This window comes from Melopsittacus undulatus, chromosome 2 (genome assembly GCF_012275295.1).
Source record: "Melopsittacus undulatus isolate bMelUnd1 chromosome 2, bMelUnd1.mat.Z, whole genome shotgun sequence".
Classification (NCBI taxonomy): Eukaryota; Metazoa; Chordata; class Aves; order Psittaciformes; family Psittaculidae; genus Melopsittacus; species Melopsittacus undulatus.
The window spans coordinates 115076214-115097636 of NC_047528.1; the positions used below are offsets into that span (position 1 = coordinate 115076214).

Genomic DNA, 21423 nt, shown 5'->3' on the forward strand with positions numbered 1-21423 from the left:
TTCCAGCACAGCAGTAAACATGCAAACAACAGAATCCTCTGCAATATAAAGCAGGCATTCTCACTAACAATGTGGAACAAAAAAATTGCCACTTACTCACCTGGAATGAAAACAAGCACTTTACTCATGGTTTAGAGACAGCATGAGACCTTCCTAAACAATAACTGGAGAGCCCCATCCAAACTGATATTCCATGTAAAAGCTCTTGTGAAGCAACAGTATCGTCATGCACTATCTAGATGAAACTATCATTGACTTAAGTGTTAGAAAAGGAGAAACAATATGCATAAATTCTACACAGGTATATTCTTACTGAAAGTAGTGAGGTAATTGGCTATCTTGTTATTTGCATTAATAGTGACAGAATCAAACTGCTGGGAAAACAAAACTCAACCTTTCCATCAGCAAAACCACAAAACACTCCATGTGCCAGTGAATGATTTCACACTGTGGAGACAGCCAGTGCCCGTGCTGTAGACAAATCCTTGGTTGACCTTATCAAGCTCCTGGAGCACAGGCCTTGCTGTCAAAGCCAAAGCCCAGCATTGCCTTCTGCATCTCCTTGACAGCCACTTCTTTGCTCTTAGATATCACCACCCCCAGAGGCAGGAAGATTCACCTGCAAAGTGTTACAGGTCCCTTTGGGATCAGCATCTCACACTCCCCACTTTATTTGTTCTCTGCACAGGTGCTCTACTCTCCTTACCGAAGCAAACTGCAATTCCTCTTCAGCCCAACACCCATGACTGTGGCTGCCACTGACAGGTACATTACTATACCTAGCATGCCTAGTTTCCATACTCAGTGGTATGGAAAATTCTGTGCTGGCACTGCTGGTTTTGGTGCTCTGGGAGGGAGCAACTCCTACTTGGAGAGCTGCACAGGATTCCAGCAATGACTGTTACTTGACTTCATGGATTCTGCTTCTCTAGTACTAAATATAATTTCCATGGCTGTTTAAGTAAAGAGTTTCACAGCTCTTGATCTCTGCAAGCAGGAAAGAGGGAAAAAGCCTGAACATTTGTTGGGAGTTTGCCCTTCTCCAAAGCAGATCAGACATCAGTAACCCTGCATTAAAAGCTTCAATACCACTAAAGAGTGAGTTTTTAGTTTCCCATCACGATAACTGACACAACGCACAACACCCCAACGTTTCTGACAGACTTCCCAACTGCCTTACTTATTTCTGCTCCCTGCCTTCCCCCCCCAGATAATCCTGGATTAGACTAGTGAAATAGGATCTCATCAGGTGCAGGTGTTCCTCCTTTTCTTCCCTGGCACAAAGCACAAAGTATTTGAACTGCCCCAGTAGACAGTAACACCCAGAAAAGATTCTTATTTCATATGCATGAGACAGATCTGCAGCCCCACCGGGACTGACACACAGACTTGAAAAAGGATCTTGTTTACTCTCAACCACAGACAAGTCTAATTAATTTCTTTTAACTTCCATGAGACTGCCTTACCCTGTGGAATCCAGGGTGTGCAGTGTAATGAACTGGACAGAAGACAATGAAACAGTAGCAACTCATTCCTTGCATGACCATCTCTGAATTTAAACCTTTTGCAGACCAAAGTCAACTCAACATATGCCCTCTCTGCAAACTCCCAGGAAGTCAGTTTACAAGCAAGAGCAGGTTATAGTGAAAAACCTTCAGCTTCCAACAAGGACAGGCTGCTTTATTCACCTCTGAAGGCTGCTGTGGTAAGACCTCCGTTTCCCTACTCTTTGCCACTTGAGCATTTTAGCAACACTGCTATTTGCCTGTACAGTCTGCATAAGGCTGTATACATCTGTAGTTTGTTGAAACATTTGCCCCATGCAGAAACAGAGTGCCCTCTAGCTCCGGACAAACTCCAGAGAATTTCCCTAAGAAGTGTTTCCTTCAAGTCCAGCAGCTAGAAAGGAGACAGCAAGAGCATTTTGTTACCTGTTCTCTGTACTCTTACCTGTCCTGGGGTCAAACAGCTGGTTGGCCTCCAAGTCTGTGAAGGTGCTGAAGCAAATGGGGCATTTAAAAGAGGCACGATTGGTGGAGTCTCTCTCATCCGTCTCAATCCTCCTCCTCATGTGGTCCAGCTTGTACTTCACCACGTTAACCAGGAGGCGGTAGTTGATGAAGTAGTAGTTATGACGGGTGGTTTTGCCATCTGGAGCTGTCTCTACCCTCATCCTGCATTTGATGAACTTGTCACCCTTGAGGGTATTGAGGACAGCCCGCAACTGCTTCCTATCAAACTTAAGAAGCTCTAACATGTCCTCCTCCTTCACACAGGGGTTCCTGATGAGAATGTCCAGAGCCAAAGCATGTTCAATGCCATAAAAGCCACGCACCACATATTTGGCAAGGCGTTTGAGGGCTGCTGGGACCTCGGTGAGAACATCTGGGTCAGTCATAGCAGGTTCAGATCCTGAGCTTCACGTATACTGCAATGAAAAGAGGCAGACAGATTCTTAGCTAGTCTTCTAACTTCAGAAGTTTCATCTCAAACTTAAGAAAATAATGGGGTGTTTCCCATTTCTCTTTCCCAAGTCTTGTACTGTCTTCTTGAGTATTAGTAATGACACTGCTACAGAAGTAGAACTAGGAAATAGTACCTCTCATTCAAACAAAATGAAAACTTAAAGCCAAAAGAAGTTGGTGCCATAACATACAGCAGATTTCATTTGTATTCAGTTACAGCCAATAGGGCTGGAATAAGAAAGTTGTCTTGAAGCTGAGCTCCAGGAGACAGCTTCATGATCAGCTGAGACTTGCTGCTTGGGAGGAGCAGAAAAAGGCTACAGCAAGAGAGGGCTCAACACAGCCCAAGAGTGGAGTAGTATTGTGGCCCCAGTTGACATCACTTTATCACACTATAAGTAGCTCTGCCTGCTTCTACTCCTCAGGCATCACTGGGAAGAGATGAGGGCTGGTATGCCCTCAAACAAAACCCCCCAGCTGCACAATGCAAATAAATAACTTTCTTTACTTGCTTATAAATGGACCCTAGTCAACCATCTGCAGCATGAAAACTGTTAGCACTGCCAACTCCTGCATCACAGACTGCTTTAGCCTTGATCTTAGATGAGCAAATAGGACCTTACAAGAACTGATCCTTCACCTGAAGTGTCTCACATTTAGGCCTTACAAAGCCCATGAATAATACAGCACGATAAATGAAGTAAAAATGAAGACTTAGTGAACATGAAAAGATGATGTGTTTAAAAAGAAGAAATATTCCAGAAGTATCCTTTGAGATAGTTACCAGGGCTCACCATGTTGCCTGTGACAAGACAGTCATTTCTAAATACTGTATTTACACTTCATTTTAATTCACCTTGACACCAAATGGCACAAATAGTCACAAAAACTATATGCTTCTGGGCATACACTGGATTGCATATAGGACCATATAATGCAAAGAATTCCTCAGATTGTCACCCCTGCCACAGACATAGCCAAAAATCAAACCCCAGCAGGGAAGCAACAGCAGTGACTCTTCTGAAATAGCCAGTTTTGTCCACTAGAGAGAGAAAAGGAAGCAACACCATAAGGCACAGAACAAAGGCTCGCTGTCATTTCACAGAGTGGCTTTGCATATTTCCTCTCCACTCTTTCAAGTCTGTAGGCAATAAAATTTCTCCTCTGCTCATAATGCACTAGGATTCCCATATATGAAAGGTTCAAGATCAGCATGATGTATTATATGTGAGTTTGAAATACCCTTTCAGGGGGCTGTACTTCCAGTTAACTTCAAATAAAATTTGAAGCAGCCTCTTACAATGAGACTCCCATGCTAGTTCAGGATATGAATAACTGCTTCTTAAGCAAAAGGTTCCTTCAACTGAAGAAAAAACCCCACACCTTAATTTCTGTTTGTTCGTCATTGCCAAGCAATTTTTATCTGTGAACCAATACCATAAATAGTAAAACTCTGCCAATCTCAACTTTCGCTGTCATTAGATGTTTCACACATTGTATATGCACCTCCCCAGCATTCGGGACTCAAATAAAGGGAAGAGGAGACTGACAGCAGAAGAAAGGATCTGGATGGGTATCCTGTTTTCTAAATCACTATCATAAAACCTGCAATATCCTTTCTGACAAACAGAACTTTTCTATATTCCCCGCAGTAAGACATCCCCCTGAAATCACCAAGCTCTACATGTAACCAAGCAGCTGATGACTCACTTCCATCAGCTAAGACTACTCAAAAATCTGTGATCATTTATCACAGTTGCCTGCTTGGATATTTTTGGTTTCGTAAGAGAAGCACTGCCCTCTCAAAAAACTTTAAGCAACCTTACCCACTGAAGCTTTATTACTCTCCAGACCCTCTTCTGCAGCTAAGGTGGTACGTTCCTCTCAAGTGTTAGCACAGTACAACTGCAAAGCAATTAGGCTGTGGATTGTCCTGTCTTTTCTGCCTTTTGAGTAAGAAAAAAACCCACACTCTTTTCTTTTAAAATGCTTTCCTGCTTGAGCTTTTCTTCTTCTCTAACTTAGGGCCAAATGGTATTCACAGTGCTCAAATTGAAATAGACTGCACATTTACCGACTGCTAGCATGCAGGCTGAGTATAGCTTACAGAAAACTGCCTGGATCTCCAGCTCCAGCTTCCCTTCAAGGAAATTAAAGTATGTTTATTATGGAATGAATTAGCTGTGAAACAAGTACTTCTACAGTCGTTTAGCTTTCTTTTGCATGCCAGATACATAATGATTTCTCTTACACAAAGGATAGGTTTGCATTAAAATCAAAAGCATTAGCAATAAAGGATGCCCCATCATGAGTTAGTCATACAGTACTTTTGAATCTGTACATCAGACCTAATCTGAACACCACCACAAAATGCTGCCCTTGAAAAACAGTTTCCATTGGAATTTTTACAGTCTTTCAGCCACTTAAAGATAAATCTTGTTTTTGACTGTATCTGTCAGCTACATACTGATAGCACAAAACAATGTCAATGCAGAAGCAGGCCACATGCCTGAATTTGATTAACTCTTACTCAGTTTAAGCACAGTATAACATTAATGTAAAGATCAATTTTAAATAAAAGGTAGCACCCCAGGAGGGATTTTAAAAGTCAAAAGGTTTTTAATCCCTTCACTTCTCACTGTTCCCTGAAATTCCCTTGCACAAAACCTTGGAACGCAACCTGCAGTGACTGGGCACTCACTGAAAAATGGGTTTAAATAAGCACACCTCGCCCTGGATACCTCACCTGAGAGCCAAGAGAAAGCGTTTTCTCTCCAAGAATCTCACTGGTAAGACAGCTGCAGATTTCCACAGGCACTTTCAAAACAGGTTTAAAGTACAATTTCCCAAATAACGTACTCCAACACCTTAAACTGAGGTCTACAAGGGACTAATAAATAAAACCCCCACTAAGAGTTTGTGCTTTCCCCTTGGTTTTCAGTAATAATTAAAGATTCAATAATATTTCTTAGTGTCAATCTCTAGAAAATATTTTTTTTCACCTAATGAGACCAGGAGTTTTTACACAATTATTTCTCCTCCTCTAATGGAGGTTTTTAGTGATGTCCTCAGGTGATAGCGAGCATCTTGAGTGCAACACCGATTTTCTTCCAGGCATGGACATATAGACACGCAAACATTCTAGAAACACCACAAACCATTCTTTCCCATTAATCTCGACTTCAGAAAGTAGAGTTAACACAGATTAAGATCTAAATCCTGAAGAAGACAGCCACTGGGAGAGACAACCGAGGGACTAGTGGCAGCTTTAAGACAGAAAAGAAGAAAAAAATCAAGAAATAAAGCCAAAGACCACCCTTGTCAAGCTTTGTTACATGAAAGTCAACAGTGCTGAACACATCTAACTTAGCTCTAAAAATAAGCACGGACACATGTTCAGCAAGCACCAGTTCTGATATTACATTAAGGCCTAATACCAGACTGATCAAAAGGAAGGGCTCGAACAAGGTCTGTATGGCTGGCTCAATGACATGTTTCACAACATCATTCTTGATAATCAATGTAAACTAGACAATACAGAACAATGGCACAAGGCAAGCACTTCCACAACTCTCCAGGCCAGGGACTAACGCTGTTTCCCTAGAAAAAGGGACCCATGAAGAATCCCAGCCTACAGTATAAGCCCTGCAAATCCTTACCACCTTTCAGCAGGCAAGAAAGACAGTGATGCAGCTCACAAGCTGTAAGCCAGTGCCACAAGAATATCAGTTTAAAATTCAAAAGCAGAGGACTTCAGCATTGCAACCTTGAGCAGTAATTTCACCTTCTATCAAAGCAGTAAGTCAAGCCTGAATTAATTACATGTGCAAAGAAATATGATAACATCTCCTAACAAGGTTTTAATGGACCTGCATCTGTTTCCTAATAATGCCTGTACTTCATTAATGATGTATGAACACCAAGGGACATTGTCAGGAAAAAAAACGAGAAAAAGAAAAGCAACAGCCAAGATACATCACAATGCAGGCTCAGGATTTAATTCTCAGTCACATTCATAATCTAAACCTGACCTAGACAATAGCAAGATGTCAGTAAATTAATAAAGTACTATCTATGGGCATGTATACAAACAGATGCAGTACTCAGAAGTCCTTCAAATACATGTTAGCATTAACAAACTATTTACAGTTGTAGACAAAAGAATTAGGAGTGCACTACATATGGAAGGCCAAACTCAATGGCTTGAATAGTGAAGGTACAGTTTCCTGTTCTACCTTAAGTCTAATTACACCCTCCCTCCCACAAAGAAATCTTTCTTTTCCTTCCCAGCCTCCAGCAACAACCCCCACCATTCAGGGCTCATTTTGACACTTGCCTGTTCATGCTGAAAGGTGAATTAAGCTGATAAAAAGTGAAAAACTAATGTGCCAAAAAGCCATAAATAGGGTATTTTAGAGAGAGAGCAAGGAGGAAAGTTTAAAAACTGGATCACTCACATGACCACTGTAGAGCCTACACAAAACGCAGAGAAGAAAGCATGGCTAGGGGTGTAGAACAGTGAGCTTTCGCCATGAGGTGGCACAGATGTTAAAGTGACTCATTTATAATGTATAGCCACTAGAACATTTTAACCATAGACATCAGAAACTCTTACAATTTACACTTCAATCTGAATTTATACCAGTGGAAGAATACCTGCTATTATCTCAGCATTAGCCCTCACATAATCAGCTTGTAGGGTTTGGGGTTTTTTTAAAGGAAAAAAAAAAGTAAGAACACTTGTCACAAATACCAAGCTTAAGGTAGTCATGATTACACCAAAGTACACTGGGGTTTAACCCCAGCATTCCTTGTTATGTTTCTGACAAGAAGAAATAATTATTTGTCACATCCTCCATTCAATGGGACCTGGGCCACCTCACCTCTCATCATGATAGATGATATGAGTGCTACTGTCTGATTTTTGGGAATTCCAGATGAAGAGTTATGCAAGTATTAGGTTCAGAAATGTTTTGGTGCATCAGGGTGTAGCAAACAAGTGCATACACTAGGGATTTAAGCAATAAAGAAACAGAAAAACTAAGTAACAAAACACCAGGTAATTAAGTAACAAGATACCATTCATGCAGTTCCTTGGTTAGAAGAATTCACTAAAGCAGCCTGTATGAAATCAAGCTGTAAATGGTATCTTAAAGGATGTAGAAGGTAGGAATGAAACTCCCATCATCCCTTACTGCTGCCAGAAAGGTATTTCCTCTCCCAAGCACACGCCTCTGCTCTCCCCCATGCCAGCTCTAGCATTCAGAAGACCTGCCTGTGCACCGATTTGCATCACTAAAAGGCATAAAAATACCTCTTTTACTACCCCTTTTACTAATTTTTTGACAGTTTAATGAGCTAGTAGAAAAGTCTGATGAGTGAGAGAAACAAGAGATGTGAAAGGATGCCAGTGCAGGGGAAGAGATGAAAGAAGAAATTCCACCTTTTGCAACTGAAAAAATATGCCACCTGTATTACGTGAAAATGTGCCTTAACTATGCACTGCTGAAGACCTTTTTCAGAATGCTTATCTTCCTTCGGAACCACCTGTAAGGACACAAGTGTGACAGCTGGATCCATTTAACAGCTCAGGGCCATTATACAAGACATCTGCTTCACAAGGAACCAGCAAGCTCGTGATGCCAGAACAAAGCTAACACACACACAAAAAAATACCTTGCTGACCTGCAGAACTGAATGCTTTCACCATACAGGCTCAGCTGGTGGTCAAACCTGAAAAAAAGGGATGAGCTAGATTTGTTACAGTGCCAGTTACGACCCAGATTCCCCTAATTTTGCAACTTCCTTGAGATTACAAATCACAGAATCAACTCGGTTGGAAAAGACCTTTAAGCTCATCAAGTCCAAACTTTACCCCAGCCCTGCTAAGACCACCATTAATCCATGTCACTGAGGGCCTTGTCTACACAACGTGTGAACACTTCCAAGGATGGTGACTCCATCACTGCTCTGGGCAGCCTGAGTCTTTTCTTCTCCAGACTGAACTCCCCAGGTCCCTCAGCCATTCCCCATCACACTGTGCTCCAGGCCCTGCACCAGCTCCATTGCCCTTCTCTGGCCCCACTGCAGCACCTCAATGTCTCTGTTGCAGTGAGGAACCCAGAATTGAACACAGGATTTGAAGTGCGGCCTCATCAGTGCTCAGTACAGCGGAGCAACCACTACCTTGGCCCTGCTAGCTACACAATAAGTACATAGATTTCATAGAACGTTGTAACAGACTAAGCTTTAAAGCCAAGCAAAGCAGAGAACCCCTTATGCTACCTACACACCTTCCTATTCCATACCCACTTTTACACGTTGATTTTTAAACATTCAATTGTACAGACTCCTGTAGGAGACAGAGGGAAAGGGGCTTAGACAGTATTCCCTAAAGAAAATACTCCAAACAATCAAGGAAACCCTCCAAACCACGCCAGAGAAGGGGCACACGGTGGCACCGAGCCTGAGGCGAAGCGAGCGGTGAGGCCAACGGCCCAGCCGGAGAGCACTCGGGGAACACGAACCCCGAGAACACGAACCCAAAACAACTGGGCATGGGGGCACGGAGGACCGAGCCGGGGGCTCCTGAGGAGCCGCCTCAGCCCACCACGGCGGGGCCAAGAGGGGGGGAGCAGGGGAGAGGGCGCTTGGTTCTTTCCGCCAGCGGTACCGGGTAAATGGCGGCTCAGGAGGCCCCAGGCCGGCGAGGAGACACCGAGAACCGCCAGTGGGGCCGCTGTGGGTCCGCAGCAGGAGGAGGGTCACATCGGCCGCTTCCCGGGGCCGGCACTGACCTGCAGCCGCCGGCAGCTCTGCCCACTCTGAGCGCCGCTCCCAGCCTCAGAGCCGCGCACGCTGTTGACGTCACAGCGCGACGCGCATTCCGTGCCCATAGAACCAACAAGAGCACCATCCAATGGGAGCCTCATAAATACCCCCAGCCGCGAACAGGTCCTGCCCATTACCGCAGTTGAACCAATCAGAAGTGAACGTTTGAGCAGCCAGCCAATAGGCTGAGAGAAGCGGCAGGAACGTGCGCTGCGATTGGCGGTGGTGTCCGGGGGTTGTTGCCGGCCTGGGATAAGATGGCGGCCTTGGACAGGGTCAAGGTGCTGGTGTTGGGTGACTCCGGTGAGTGTCGCTCCCGGTGCACGGTGAGGGTGGGGGCGGCCGAGGAGCCGAGATGGGGCTGCCTCCGGAGGAGCATGTGCGGTACGCTGCCGTCCTCCTCATCCGCTGGTCCTTCCCGTCCGCAGCCTGCCTGGGGATGCACAGTCTGCGGTGTGTGCCATGGGGATTGAGCACGGACAGGCGGCTGGCTGCTAACGGCTGCTGAGTTGAGTTAGAGCTAAATCAGGGGAGGTTCAGACTGGGTGTTAGGAGTAACTCCTTCCCTAAATGGTGTTCAGGCACTGGAGCAGGCTGCCCAGAACAGTGCTGCAGTCATCATCCCTGGAAGTGCTCGCACACGGTGTAAACGAGGTCTTCAGTACCGTGGGTTAGTGGTGGCGTTGGCAGTGCTGGGATAATGGTTGGACCGCATGAGCTTAGAGGTCTGTTCCAGCCAAGCTGAGTCTATGATTGTGCCCAGCTGCTCTTTGGCGTTTTCTCTGGCTTTGTGTATCTCCCAGCAGTTGTTCTCTCTGTGCACTTGCAGGTGTCGGGAAGTCTTCGCTTGTTCACCTCTTATGCCACAACCAAGTGTTGGGAAACCCATCCTGGACAGTGGGCTGCTCGGTGGAAGTTCGAGTAGGTGATGTGCCTGACTTCTGGGTAGCCCTACCTTGAAGTGTAAGGGAAGGGCTTTGACTTATTTACCTTTTCATTACTTACTGTTCCATAAAAAGGTGTATGTTGATGTTCTGTTCTTAGGGCTTAATTTGTTGAAGCAAACAGCAGTAAATATGAGCCAAGCACTTGTGTGAGCAAGTTTTCTCCTTCCAAGGTTGTCAAAAACAGGCAGAGTATTTATCATTTGTAGCACCTCTCCTGACTGCAGTGGTTCCTGGCATGTTTCAAGTCATGGAGCAGAATTCTAAGTCAGAAGGCACAGAACTGAAACCACACTTCCTTAAGAAACAGTCAGTGCACAGCCAAGGTGTCAGCCAGGCACACTGGGGAAAAGCAATTTGCTTGTTTAAGTTGAGGGTGCTGGCTGTGACCATAGGCTTGCTTCTCCTCCTGTGTGCTCATTGTAGAACCTACTGTCAGAGGAATGAGGATATTAATCTAGCAAGCTTTTGGCCCAACCTACAATCCTCATGAGATAGTAATAAATGTTTTTTTTCCTTCATCTTTCTTTACTCCACTCTCCTTGAAGTATGCTGCCATAGGTTAGGAATATATTTCCAAAATCTGGGGAGAAGAAATGTGGTGACCTTGTTTGACTGTAGAGCAAAATTACCCATTAGATCCAGGGGCAGAAATTAACCCAGTTGAGATGTCAATGAGAATTTGGAGAGGAAGAAGATGTGGTTAGTTGGAATCCAGTGTGGGCCCTTATGTTAATATTCTTGCAATCCTACCATGTAGGAAGTCATGGCCTCACTTTTTCCATCTGCTTTAGTAGCATGTTATTTCTAAGCACTTCAGGAGGCATTAGGTTTATTAATACTGAGGTGGAAAAGATACTCTCTGCACATTCTCAAAGCTCCATCTCAAACAGGAGCTGTAGTGTCCAGTGGCCACTGCTTGACTCATTTCTTCCTTCTTCTATTTGTTTTTGAAATGGTGTCAACATGGGAATTGACAAGATTCTATCCCAGTACAATAATCCTTCTAGCTGAGTACCTGTGTGTTGTGTGGATTAACTCCTGTGAGCTGCTGCTGTGGTTATGTGTGGTGTGAATTTTTCATCAGATCCATGACTACAAAGAGGGGACTCCAGAAGAGAAGACCTACTACATTGAGCTGTGGGATGTTGGAGGTTCAGTGGATGCTGCCACGAGTGTGAAACGCACACGAGCAGTATTTTATAAATTGCTGAATGGTAAGTTTGCTTGCTGTAAATCTGGTTTTATCACCGTCTCTGTTGAGCTGTCTCCTGGTTCGAGGGCAGGATTCCTTTAAGTGAGGCTGAGGGCTTTTATTGTTCTCTTTACTGATTTCAATGCATTCATACAGAAGAAAACCTAATACAATTTATAGGGAGAATTTGATGGATTCAGTTTTGAACTGGAAAGCTATTTTAGGCAGACCTGTGCAGATGAGCTTCATTGGCTTTTAGCTTCAGTCTTGTGCAGCTGGTGCAGCAGGGACTCTCTGACACTGTAGTGATGTCCCTTACAGCTACACTTGCAGGCATAAAGGTTCTCTTCACGTTTCCAGGCCTGATATGCATGCAGAAATATGCTTTATGTTTTCTTGTCTGTTCAGTTCTGAAACCTGCCTCAGGGAAATAATTATTTGAATTTATATGAATTTCAATGGTTATATCTTACCCTGGCAAATCTGAATTGTTGTCCCATAAAATTGCAATATGCTAATAACCATCTTGCCTCTGTTCATTTAATTTGACAAATTAGCTTTAAGAATTGAATCTTGCAACTTGCTCTATGTAGAAAGTAGTGTTTTAAGCCTTTTACTTGGATTTTGACTTAAAGGCTGAGTAGTTCATCAGAACCAGCAGTAAGAACAAGCAAGAGATTATAAACGTAACAAAGCAGGATTTCAGCTGTTACTTTTTGGCATCCCAGGATTGTTCATTACAAATAGATGTATACCAGATTAAAAACTGCTTCTGAAAAACTGTCTCAAATGTTCTGTTGGATTTTCTTTTCTTGTTCTAGAACATTTGAGGGCCTTTCAGTAATGTGTTAAGCCATACCATAAACATCTTTCCTCTGTGATTCTTTAACTGGTTATTTCTTTCTCCTTTCTCAGGAGGAAAACTGTGTGTAGGTACCTCTTGCTTATGCTGTTAACCAGACGTCTGTAAGTAAGGTCTGAGTTAAGCTGTGCTCTCAAAGCAAGCCTCTTTGGTATATAAAGATGGATTTCTTTTTGACACCAAGTCCACAGCATGCCAGTGAGCATGGGTCAGACTTGGAAATACCCTACAAGAGCCCATTAGGAGATGAAATCCTGAACTTTTGTGTCTGAATTATGATTGATGATGCTATTAAAATAGGGTTATTTATCTCCACTGCCCCAAAGTTATTATTGGGCAGCTCACATTTGGAAACTGTTGACTTTGGTAGTTTGTCTTGGCTCAGGTTTCTTTCATTAGGTTAATTTCTTCATTAGAGCTTGTCTCACAAATTGCCTCTGTTTGACTTGATTTAAGAAGAAAAGATGAATGTGTTCCCTTTGCCTGACTGCTTGTGCTTTCTGGCCTTGCAGTGATCTGAAAACCTGAGATCAAAAAGCAGTTGATGTTTGGTTGTGGCAGCATCTGTGCAGGCTGTCAGAGACCTGGTTGTTGGCAAGGTTAGGTGCAGTTTGCGTTTGGTTTGACTGCAGGTCTTGTGCTTTGGTGACTGTCCATCTGGTGTGTGGACTGTGATAGTCTAGGACAGTGACTGGACAGTAAGGCTGTAGATTGCAGACCTTAATGGGGGAGGAACGTTTCCTTGGGTACTCATTGGTCCTACCTGTGCTTTTTTGATGTTGACACAAGTTTTTTTCTGCTGGTGTAGCCAATTCTTCTGGTTTTCAGTGAAGCAGATAACTGAGGAAGAGTGGAAGTGGGGAGGGTTTCTCACAGGTTATGCATCAGTGCCTCTGAATTTGGTGCTGTATGCCAAGTCATCTTGTATCTCACTTTTTCTCCCTATGTTGGGAGTGGACGCACAGTTGAGTTGCCTTTTTACACTGTTGCTGAGATAAATGCTTTGAAATAGAGCTATGGCTGTGATATGCTCAGAACTTTCACAGGAGAGTCTGTGCACAGTGGTGTGGGGTAGTGGAAAATGTTTGTGGAAATGTGGTTTTTTCATTGTGTGTGCAGTGGGTGGCACCTTTGGAGTTCAGATGAAAGATAAAATTAATATTTTCTCCATGTAGGCTGTGAAGTGTGTTGAGAACACATCCTGATGAATATAAGGGTTACAATCCCATTTTTTCCTCGAATTGTTAGTTTGAAATCTAAAAGAAGTGGGAACATTCTACAGGTTGTAGAAGGTGTGAATAAATAGAAGAAATTTACTGGCAGGAGTTGGTAATTGAGTTAAGAACTGTGGTTATCAGGAGTGGGTGTCTGTTAATAGCCCAGCTGGGAAGTTTGGCTGTTTCTCAGAATTTACATTCTGAAGGATCATGGTAATGAAAAATGCTAGGAGCTTCATCTTAAAAACATGAAATCTTATTAATTCATGTTGCTACCAGCCATTTGGTGGACAGTGAAAGTTTATCAGAGACTGCTACCCTTTGGATATGTCCCCACGTATGTAGCATTAGCTCTTGAAAATGCAGGAATGTAACAGTGCTCTTTAAACTCCTTGAAACAAAGAAACAGCCTTTAGACTTCTTGGATGGTGTAATAAAAAGATAGTTGTGTTTACCAGTTAGGTAAACCAGAGAAAGGCTGAATTCTCTGCTGCAGTAATACAGGGTTTCAGTATCATTAGGACCGGACAGAGCAGAATGAGGAAATACCCACAGGCTTCTTGTAGATTAAACTTTGAGGTGTCTGTTCCTTTTCTCCTTTTATGAGATTTTTCTCTTAGCTCTTCCTGAATTCCTGATAAGCAGCTTTAAATGCGTGTCACTTCCTGGTATTTTCAGCTTTACTCATTCACTGTAACTGAACCAGTTATATGTCCCTTTCTTCATTCTCAGATAGCTGGGAACCTGCAGAGGTCATTTGGGTAAGATAAGGAAAAAATGTATATCATTAAATAGGATCTTGCTGCCTTCTCTTTCCCTTCAGGGATAATATTAGTGCATGACTTAACCAACAAGAAATCATCCCAGAATTTGTATCGCTGGTCTTTGGAAGCACTCAACAGAGATGTTCCTCCAACAGGAGTTCTTGTGACAAATAGGTGAGTGAAAAACATATGTGCAGGGTTAAAACATCATTCCAAGTTGTTATGGAAGGACTTTGTTCACCTGTGTTGTGGTTTAAAACCCCACCTCAGTCTCCTGCAGTACCACACACCCCTTTTCCCCCCCCCCCCCCCCCCCACCTGCCCACTCCCAGAGGGATGGGGAGGAGAAACGGAGGAATACAACTCCCACAAATTGAGGTAAAACCAATCCAGCAATTAAGTTATAACACAAATCACTACTGCTACCACTAATAAATCAATGTTAGAGGAAGTAAACAAGGAGAGAGAATACGATACCACCCGCCAAAACGAGCCCAACCTGGAAGAGAGCTAACCCCCCCCCCTTCTGGCCAACTTCCCTGATTGAAGGCTGATTGAGGCTGATTGAAGTCCACATGAAGTTGGATGTGGTTAGACTTAAAGAAAGAATAAAATGGGGGATATAAAAGAAAATCACTGGGGTTTGGTTTTGGTTTGTTTTTTTTTTTACATTACCCATCAGGCCATTCTGCTGGTAGGGAGAAGATGTTTTTATACATCCTTCGTCTGAGGGTCCAGTCCCTGATACCTGAAGGCGTGTGTCTGTACAGCGACATGCAGAGCCCTTGTACAGGAAGTGTGATGGGATGGCATGTCTCTGTTCCAAAAGGCTTTCCTTCCGTGTACCAACACTGAGGAACTTCATTTATTGTTTTTGATTTGGGTGATGAGGGAATTGTTTCAGGAGTATGGCTGGAGATTTGCTGAGGAAACTGCTTAAACAGCATATTTGCTTGTAGAATTCTTACTAAGTGTTTCCTCTTGTACCTCAATGCTCCTGTTACACATACTGTAAAGGAGGTTTTGAGATCATTGATAAACCTCACATGTGAGCAGGGAGGCAATAGTAAGGGGTAGCTTTATGTGGGAAGAGTATCAGTTGCTTATCTGCCTGTGCTGGTACACAGGTAGAAACATGGGAAAGGGAAAAGAGGATTTGCATTATAAAACCTGCAGATTTCTCCAGTTTTTCCACATGCAGGTTCTTCACTATTGTTTTCATTCTCAAAAGCTGAACTTCTGTCAGGGACAGATGCTCAGCTGTTAGTACAAGTTGTTGCTGTTGGTTGTAAAATTACTTTCTGGAAAGCTTGGTTTAGGTAAAAGTAAAGACAAGTGATGATCCTAGCTGAGGAGAGAGATTGGAGCTTGGATTTGTGAAGACAATTAACTGCAAAATTATTTCTTTTATAAAGGCTATCTTTGATCATTGTTTGTATCCGAATCAAAGCTTGTTGGAGTTCAGCTATGGTGGCTACCTTTACTTGAGTGCAGAATTAGTTACTTGACACCACACAATTGCTACTGCAGCCCTCTTTGATCTAAGCTGGAAAAGGGCGGTGTTTCACAGTTGCAATTTATTGCACATTCTTATTTCATTGTCCTTCTTTAAAAAGTGTATGTATGTAGGAATTCCAGATGTTCAGAGATGCCAGCTCTCTCATCTGTCTCCGATGCCTGCCTACACCTTGTGCAATACTAGAATTCCTCTTTATTTCCTGCTTGTGTTAGCATTTGTTCTGCAGTTCATCTGTGTTGAAAAGAAATCCAACTCACGTGGTTTCTGTACTCTTTCCTTTCAATTTTTCTGTAGTGACCTAGATGCAGAAGCCCTTCCTTAATTTACAGATACAGCACATTCTCACTTAGCTAAATAATGAGCCATAATAAATAAGTGACCATTACTTGAAAGGGCAGGGGAGCTGAATGTGCCCCTGTGCCCACTTACATAACCATCACTTCATTCAGGAGTGTATGTTTCCCTCATCAGGGACTATGACCGTGAACAGTTTGCTGATAACCAGATTCCACTGCTGGTAATAGGAACTAATCTGGATCACATCCCAGAAACTAAGCGGAATGAAGTTTTGACCAGAACAGCTTTCTTGGCTGAGGATTTCAATGCTGAAGAGATTAATTTGGTTAGTATCCTTGTCGCGAGGGTTGCTTTGCATTTATACAGTAAAGATGCTGTGGCAGAAATTGGACTTTTGGAGATATTCTCAGTGATGCTGGAGTCGTGCATGTTTTGATAGGCTGTCCCCCTTGTTTGATGAAGTGATCATCTCTGTTTCTCTAGAGATGTAGGGGGTGTTAGATAAGGTCACCAAAGCTTAGAACTGATGACTGGGAGTTGTTTTCTCAGTTCTTAGTTCTGATGCAGACTATCTTTAAATGAAACATCATTTTATTTTTACATACATGTATATATAAGATGTATATATATGTGTATGAAAATATATACACATGCCGTGTGAATGCTTGTATACACAACACACAAGCACACACAGTCTCATGTGTAGCATGTACAAATGATTAGCTGACTGTATAGCTGGTGGTAGAAGGAATGTGTGGAGCACATAAGGGGGTGCTGAGAATTCTCTGGTTGATTCACAGAACAGAAGTTGGCCTTTTCTCTCAAATGGTTCTGGAGCAGAAATGAGCAGATACACTGTGTTTTCCCTGGCTGGCTCTATATGCCTGTATCAGGGAAGGTCTATGTTGATTTCCATGTGTAGGGCTTCCTTGCATTGATTTCTTTCTGCTTGGTTTGTTGTCTTTTGTGTGTTCTAGGATTGCACCAATCCTCGTTTCCTAGCTGCAGGTTCATCCAATGCTGTCAAACTAAGCAGGTTTTTTGATAAGGTAAGTCAAGGCAATTAAATTATGCTTTATAGTTCTATGTATTGTATGCTGGGGGGAGGCCAAAGATTGGTCTGTATTAACACACCTCCAGAAAATATCTTGATGATTTGATTCTTGATCTGCATAGAGCAATGAAAAAATAATGTGCAAAAGCACTCTGCATAGGTTTTTGGAGTCGTTTGGCAGGCCAGAGGGTTTGCAGTATGCTAAGGCAGTAATGTGGGGAGTTCCAAGACTATGGTTAGCTCTGTTAATCCTGATTAAAGCATATTACTCTTCCTTCCTGCAAAAGAGAGTGTCAAGGCCTACAGTGAAAGTGATAGAATGAATGCTTTGGTTTAATCATCCCCTCAACAAAGATACCATAGTGGAGCAGATCACTTCATGCATGTAATAGATCATGCTTTAGAGGAAATTCGGCTTGAATTTTCTTTGGAGGAGGGTGTGGATTGTACAGTGATACAAATAACCTTTTGGTTCTTAGATTGATGGTAGTGCCTGCATAAGTATCCTTCTGCCTCCTCTCAAGCATCACCTATGCACAGGGGCTACTCAGAACTCCTAAAGTTATGTACATGCAGAATGAGCTTTTACTAGTGCTCGGAACTGCTGCACATGCAGAGAGGGATTGGGATAACTGAGTGTGATATAGTAAGGAGGCACCCAAACCATCACCTCTGTTACTAAGTGCTCTAACTAAATGAGGTGTGTTTGAGTTGAGAATAACAAAGCTTTACTAAGAATGGCTGGAGGTGGCAACTCCTTCTGTGGGGAATAGGACATTACACTTAAAGCAATAGGCCTGGAGCAGGTGACGTGGGTTTAGACCTGCTTCCAGTTAGCTATGAGTTTCAGTGTTCACATGTGAAGTGTTGATTGGAATCTGAAGTTATGCATATGCTGTGCCAGCTAAGGTCATTCTGTGTTTCCCCAGGTCATAGAGAAGAGGTACTTCTCAAGAGATGGCTCTCAGGTTTGTCATTTTTCCTTCTCTTTTTTTGTGTTTCTCCCTGTGTCATGAAAACAGTTGTCAGAGTCCTCTTAAAACATGGGCTTCACATGGCTTAAGTGATAATGTGGGCTGGTAACTGAGTTTTTAATTCTGTGGAAGCACAGCTGTTTTTAGATAGAGTAATGGCAGACTTTGGAGATCTCCTAGCAGCCTTCCATGTATCTGAAGGGGACTATAAGGATGCTGGGGAGGAACTCTTCATTATGGACTGTAGTGATAGGATATGGGTAATGGGTTAAAACTTAAACAGGGGAAGTTTAGATTGGATATAAGGAAGAAGTTATTTACTGTAAGGGTGGTGGGGCACTGGAATGGGTTGCCCAGGGAAGTTGTGAATGCTCCATCCCTGGCACTGTTCAAGGATGGATTGGTTTAGTGTGAGGTGTCCCTGCCCATGGCAGGGGGGTTGGAACTGGATGATCTTAAGGTCCTTTCCAGCCCTAACTAGTTCTGTGATTCTTTGATTCTGTGACCTTCTGTCAGCTGAAGTATTTGTCTGTAATGTGATTGGCAGTGAAATAATTAAGTGTGCTAACATAGGAGAAGTTGGAAGAGTAAGGTAAAATAGGCAAATATGACTTCTTTCAAGTGTCTTAGTTTCAGGCTGCTTGGTTTCAGGTTTAGGCCAGAGATGCTGTTCTGAAAGTCAATGAAAAGACTTTTTTTGCACAGCTGGAACTAGTATTTTATGGGTTTTATATAGGTAGTTTTCATAGAACTAGTGGAGCCGCAAGGGAAATGGCATTATCATACCACCTTGTAGTTAATCCCTAAATGGCTGAGGTAACTGTTTTCAGTACAGCTGGTGAAGAAGCAGCAAAATGAAGTGGGCAGGCCACACTTCAACTTTTTAGCCCCCACCTTCCCATGTGCAGTCTGCCCTGCAGGGAGTAGCGAGATTCCACTTACTGTATTTGTGAGGTGCTTGCAAATTACTGTGAATCGCACCACTAAAATACAGTCAAATGTATGGTTAGCTGTAGCTGTGCTGAAAGCCCCTTAGGGAGAGTGGGGGAAAAAAACAGTCACAGATTACAAAATGCTTACTTTGTTTGCAATGGTTTTTTATGCCTTTTAAAAACAAACTGGCTTTTTCTTCCTTCAGTTCTGCATGATGCCTTTTTCCTCCTCTCTTCCATCCTCCCTGCGTTATGAAGGGAAGTCTCTCCCTTCCATGGAGATGATAGCTTAATGCTAGAAATCTGCTTGTGTGCTGGTTGTCCTTGATACATGATGTAAGATTTTTGTTTTTCTTATTTAATCATTTTTAGTGGCTAGCCAGGGATTAACTTTATATTCCTTATGGCCACATGTCAAAGATTACAGCTTGCTGATGACTGCTTTCATCTGCCTCACTGACAACAGCTCAAAAGCTTAAAACAAATCTTAAGTAGTGGACAATTCTATTTAAAGAGACAGAATCCAAATTGGAATCAGGGATTTCAATATAACCTCTTGATGTTTATGTTTTAAATTATCTACTTAATGTAAATCTTATGAATGTGTTTGTGGGTTTTCTGCAGTAGGTCCCTTTGATCACTTGTGTTTTGAGGTATTTCTACTGTAGACTTTAGGAGTAAAAGAATGAGAAGTTTCAAATTGGAGCTCTGACTTTGATCAGATCTCTGAGAAGTAAATCCTAATTATTGACTTTGATATCAAGAATGCCAAAGCAGATGGTGTTTTACCTCTGGTGTCATGCTGTAGTTGTGATTGCATTCCTGAATGAATACCCTGCATATTTGCTTACATTTTGGGCCTGAAAACCCCAACTAAATTTGAATCATGTGGGGTTTTCAGGGGATTTCTATTTTGGGTAAGCTCTGGCTTTCTCAGTTCACCCATGAAGTGTGTAACTTAAGTAGTCTGCTTTGTATTCTAAGTTAGATGTTCATCCCATACCACTCATAAATGCCATGTTCTCCTGGCATGATGTGTATTTCTTGGTTGACACCTTCCATTTTAATATACTGTGTTTCTTATAAGAGTGTGGAATTATTCTGGGAGATGGCTGGGCCTGCTGTTTGTGCTTGTTTGAAGTTAGCTATCTAAAAGTTACACTGGACTGTAATCAAATAGTTTTATGATGCCAGTAGACAGATCTTACACAGTACTAGAAAGCAGTGCATCTCTTTCTTTTGGGGGAATTCATGGGTGCACTGCATTGCAAATCTGTTTGGAATACCATTAAATGGCTTGAATGAGATGTTTTTTGTGAGTACTCATTGATACAGTGTAAGCAGTATCTCCTTTGGCTGCAAAAGCAGGAGTGCTAATCACTTGCATCTTTGTAGCCATTTCTATTATGATGGTTGTTTTAAAGCTTTGGGCAATTGTTAAAACTACTTTAAACTACCAGTGAAGTGCTCCTCTTTCAGGTTAGAAGGCATAAAGTCTCTACAGCTCTTCAATACGACTTGAGAATACTGCTTTTATAGTTGTAAAAATTAACAAAGGAGAAATTCTTGTTTGCATTTAAATCCATGGGCGAAACAATGGTCCTTTGAATTCTGTAATTAACTGGTTTAGGATTTGCCTGAGAAATTAAGGCTTTTGTTGTGGCCTTTGCCAAAAAGCCACATTAAAAATGGAGCCGTATTCAAGGTTTGGAGCTCGTTTAATTAATGGTGCTCCTCTAGCAGTAAGCTGAAGCTTTTTAGTCCTGGTTCTGGAGACAGTGTGGAAGAGGAAGACATTGTTGCAGTTGGCTTGGTAACAGGCACTGAGATGATGGGCCAGAGGAGACTCATGCTGATGCTGATATAATGACTTGTCTTTCATGTCTCTAGATTCCTGGCTTCTCTGAAAAGAAAAGATTTGGAGGAGGAACACTGAAGAGCCATCATTACTGATTGAACACTTAAGAAGTGGAAGATGACCTCTCAGAGTTCCAAACAACATTCCTATTCCGACTGGATGCTTAAAGACAATGATGCTTATATCAAGCAGAATAAAATTATATAGGCTGCTGAAGCTATTTTTGCTGGAAAAGACTTAAAGAAAAATTCCCAAAAATTTCTAAACAGAAGCCTAGAGTTTTTCTTAGGATTGCAGGCCTTCTGGATATATGGGAACATTTGGGGAAAGTGTGCAGGAAATTGAATGCCTCTCACACTGCTGTGGGAAACTTTATCATACACAGCACATATACGGTGACATCTTTGTCTCCATTTTGGAAAACTTATGGACAGTCTTTGCAATGAATTACTGTCGTGGTTTAAAACCCAACCACAGCCTCTCTCTCACCCCCACCCCAGTCTGTCTTTCT

At 42.5% G+C, this 21423-nt stretch overlaps 2 protein-coding genes across 7 annotated transcripts in view; one reads left to right on the top strand and one right to left on the bottom strand.

The window, feature by feature from the left end:
- The window catches only part of GTF2E1 (general transcription factor IIE subunit 1), a 51207-nt gene extending 41830 nt beyond the window's left edge, over positions 1-9377 (bottom strand). Inside the window, exons 1-3 of one of the 4 annotated variants that reach the window (XM_034074457.1) lie at positions 9263-9377; positions 8151-8198; positions 1951-2428 (exon numbers count right to left, since the gene is read on the bottom strand). In XM_034074457.1, the coding sequence (XP_033930348.1) occupies positions 1951-2398 (448 nt within the window). In that variant the 5' untranslated portion in view covers positions 2399-2428; positions 8151-8198; positions 9263-9377. Of the gene's footprint in view, positions 1-1950; positions 2429-8141; positions 8199-9138; positions 9163-9262 lie in introns of those variants that run through there. The other 3 variants (XM_031043625.2, XM_005143027.3, XM_034074458.1) reach the window with 3 other exon arrangements.
- A 148-nt stretch (positions 9378-9525) lies between these two features.
- RABL3 (RAB, member of RAS oncogene family like 3) lies at positions 9526-21178 on the top strand. 3 transcript variants are annotated; one of them, XM_034060202.1, is made up of 9 exons: positions 9526-9599; positions 10126-10217; positions 11328-11457; positions 14338-14452; positions 16269-16419; positions 17072-17143; positions 18078-18116; positions 19261-19390; positions 20945-21178. In XM_034060202.1, the coding sequence occupies exons 1-8, from the start codon at positions 9554-9556 to the stop codon at positions 19345-19347; spliced, it is 732 nt and encodes a 243-aa protein (XP_033916093.1). In that variant the 5' UTR covers positions 9526-9553; the 3' UTR covers positions 19348-19390; positions 20945-21178. The 3 variants fall into 3 exon arrangements, with proteins under 3 accessions (XP_033916093.1, XP_033916095.1, XP_033916096.1); XM_034060204.1 differs by lacking the exon at positions 19261-19390; XM_034060205.1 differs by lacking the exon at positions 19261-19390 and having other exon boundaries at positions 18078-18099; positions 20926-20990.
- Positions 21179-21423: the final 245 nt, after the last annotated feature.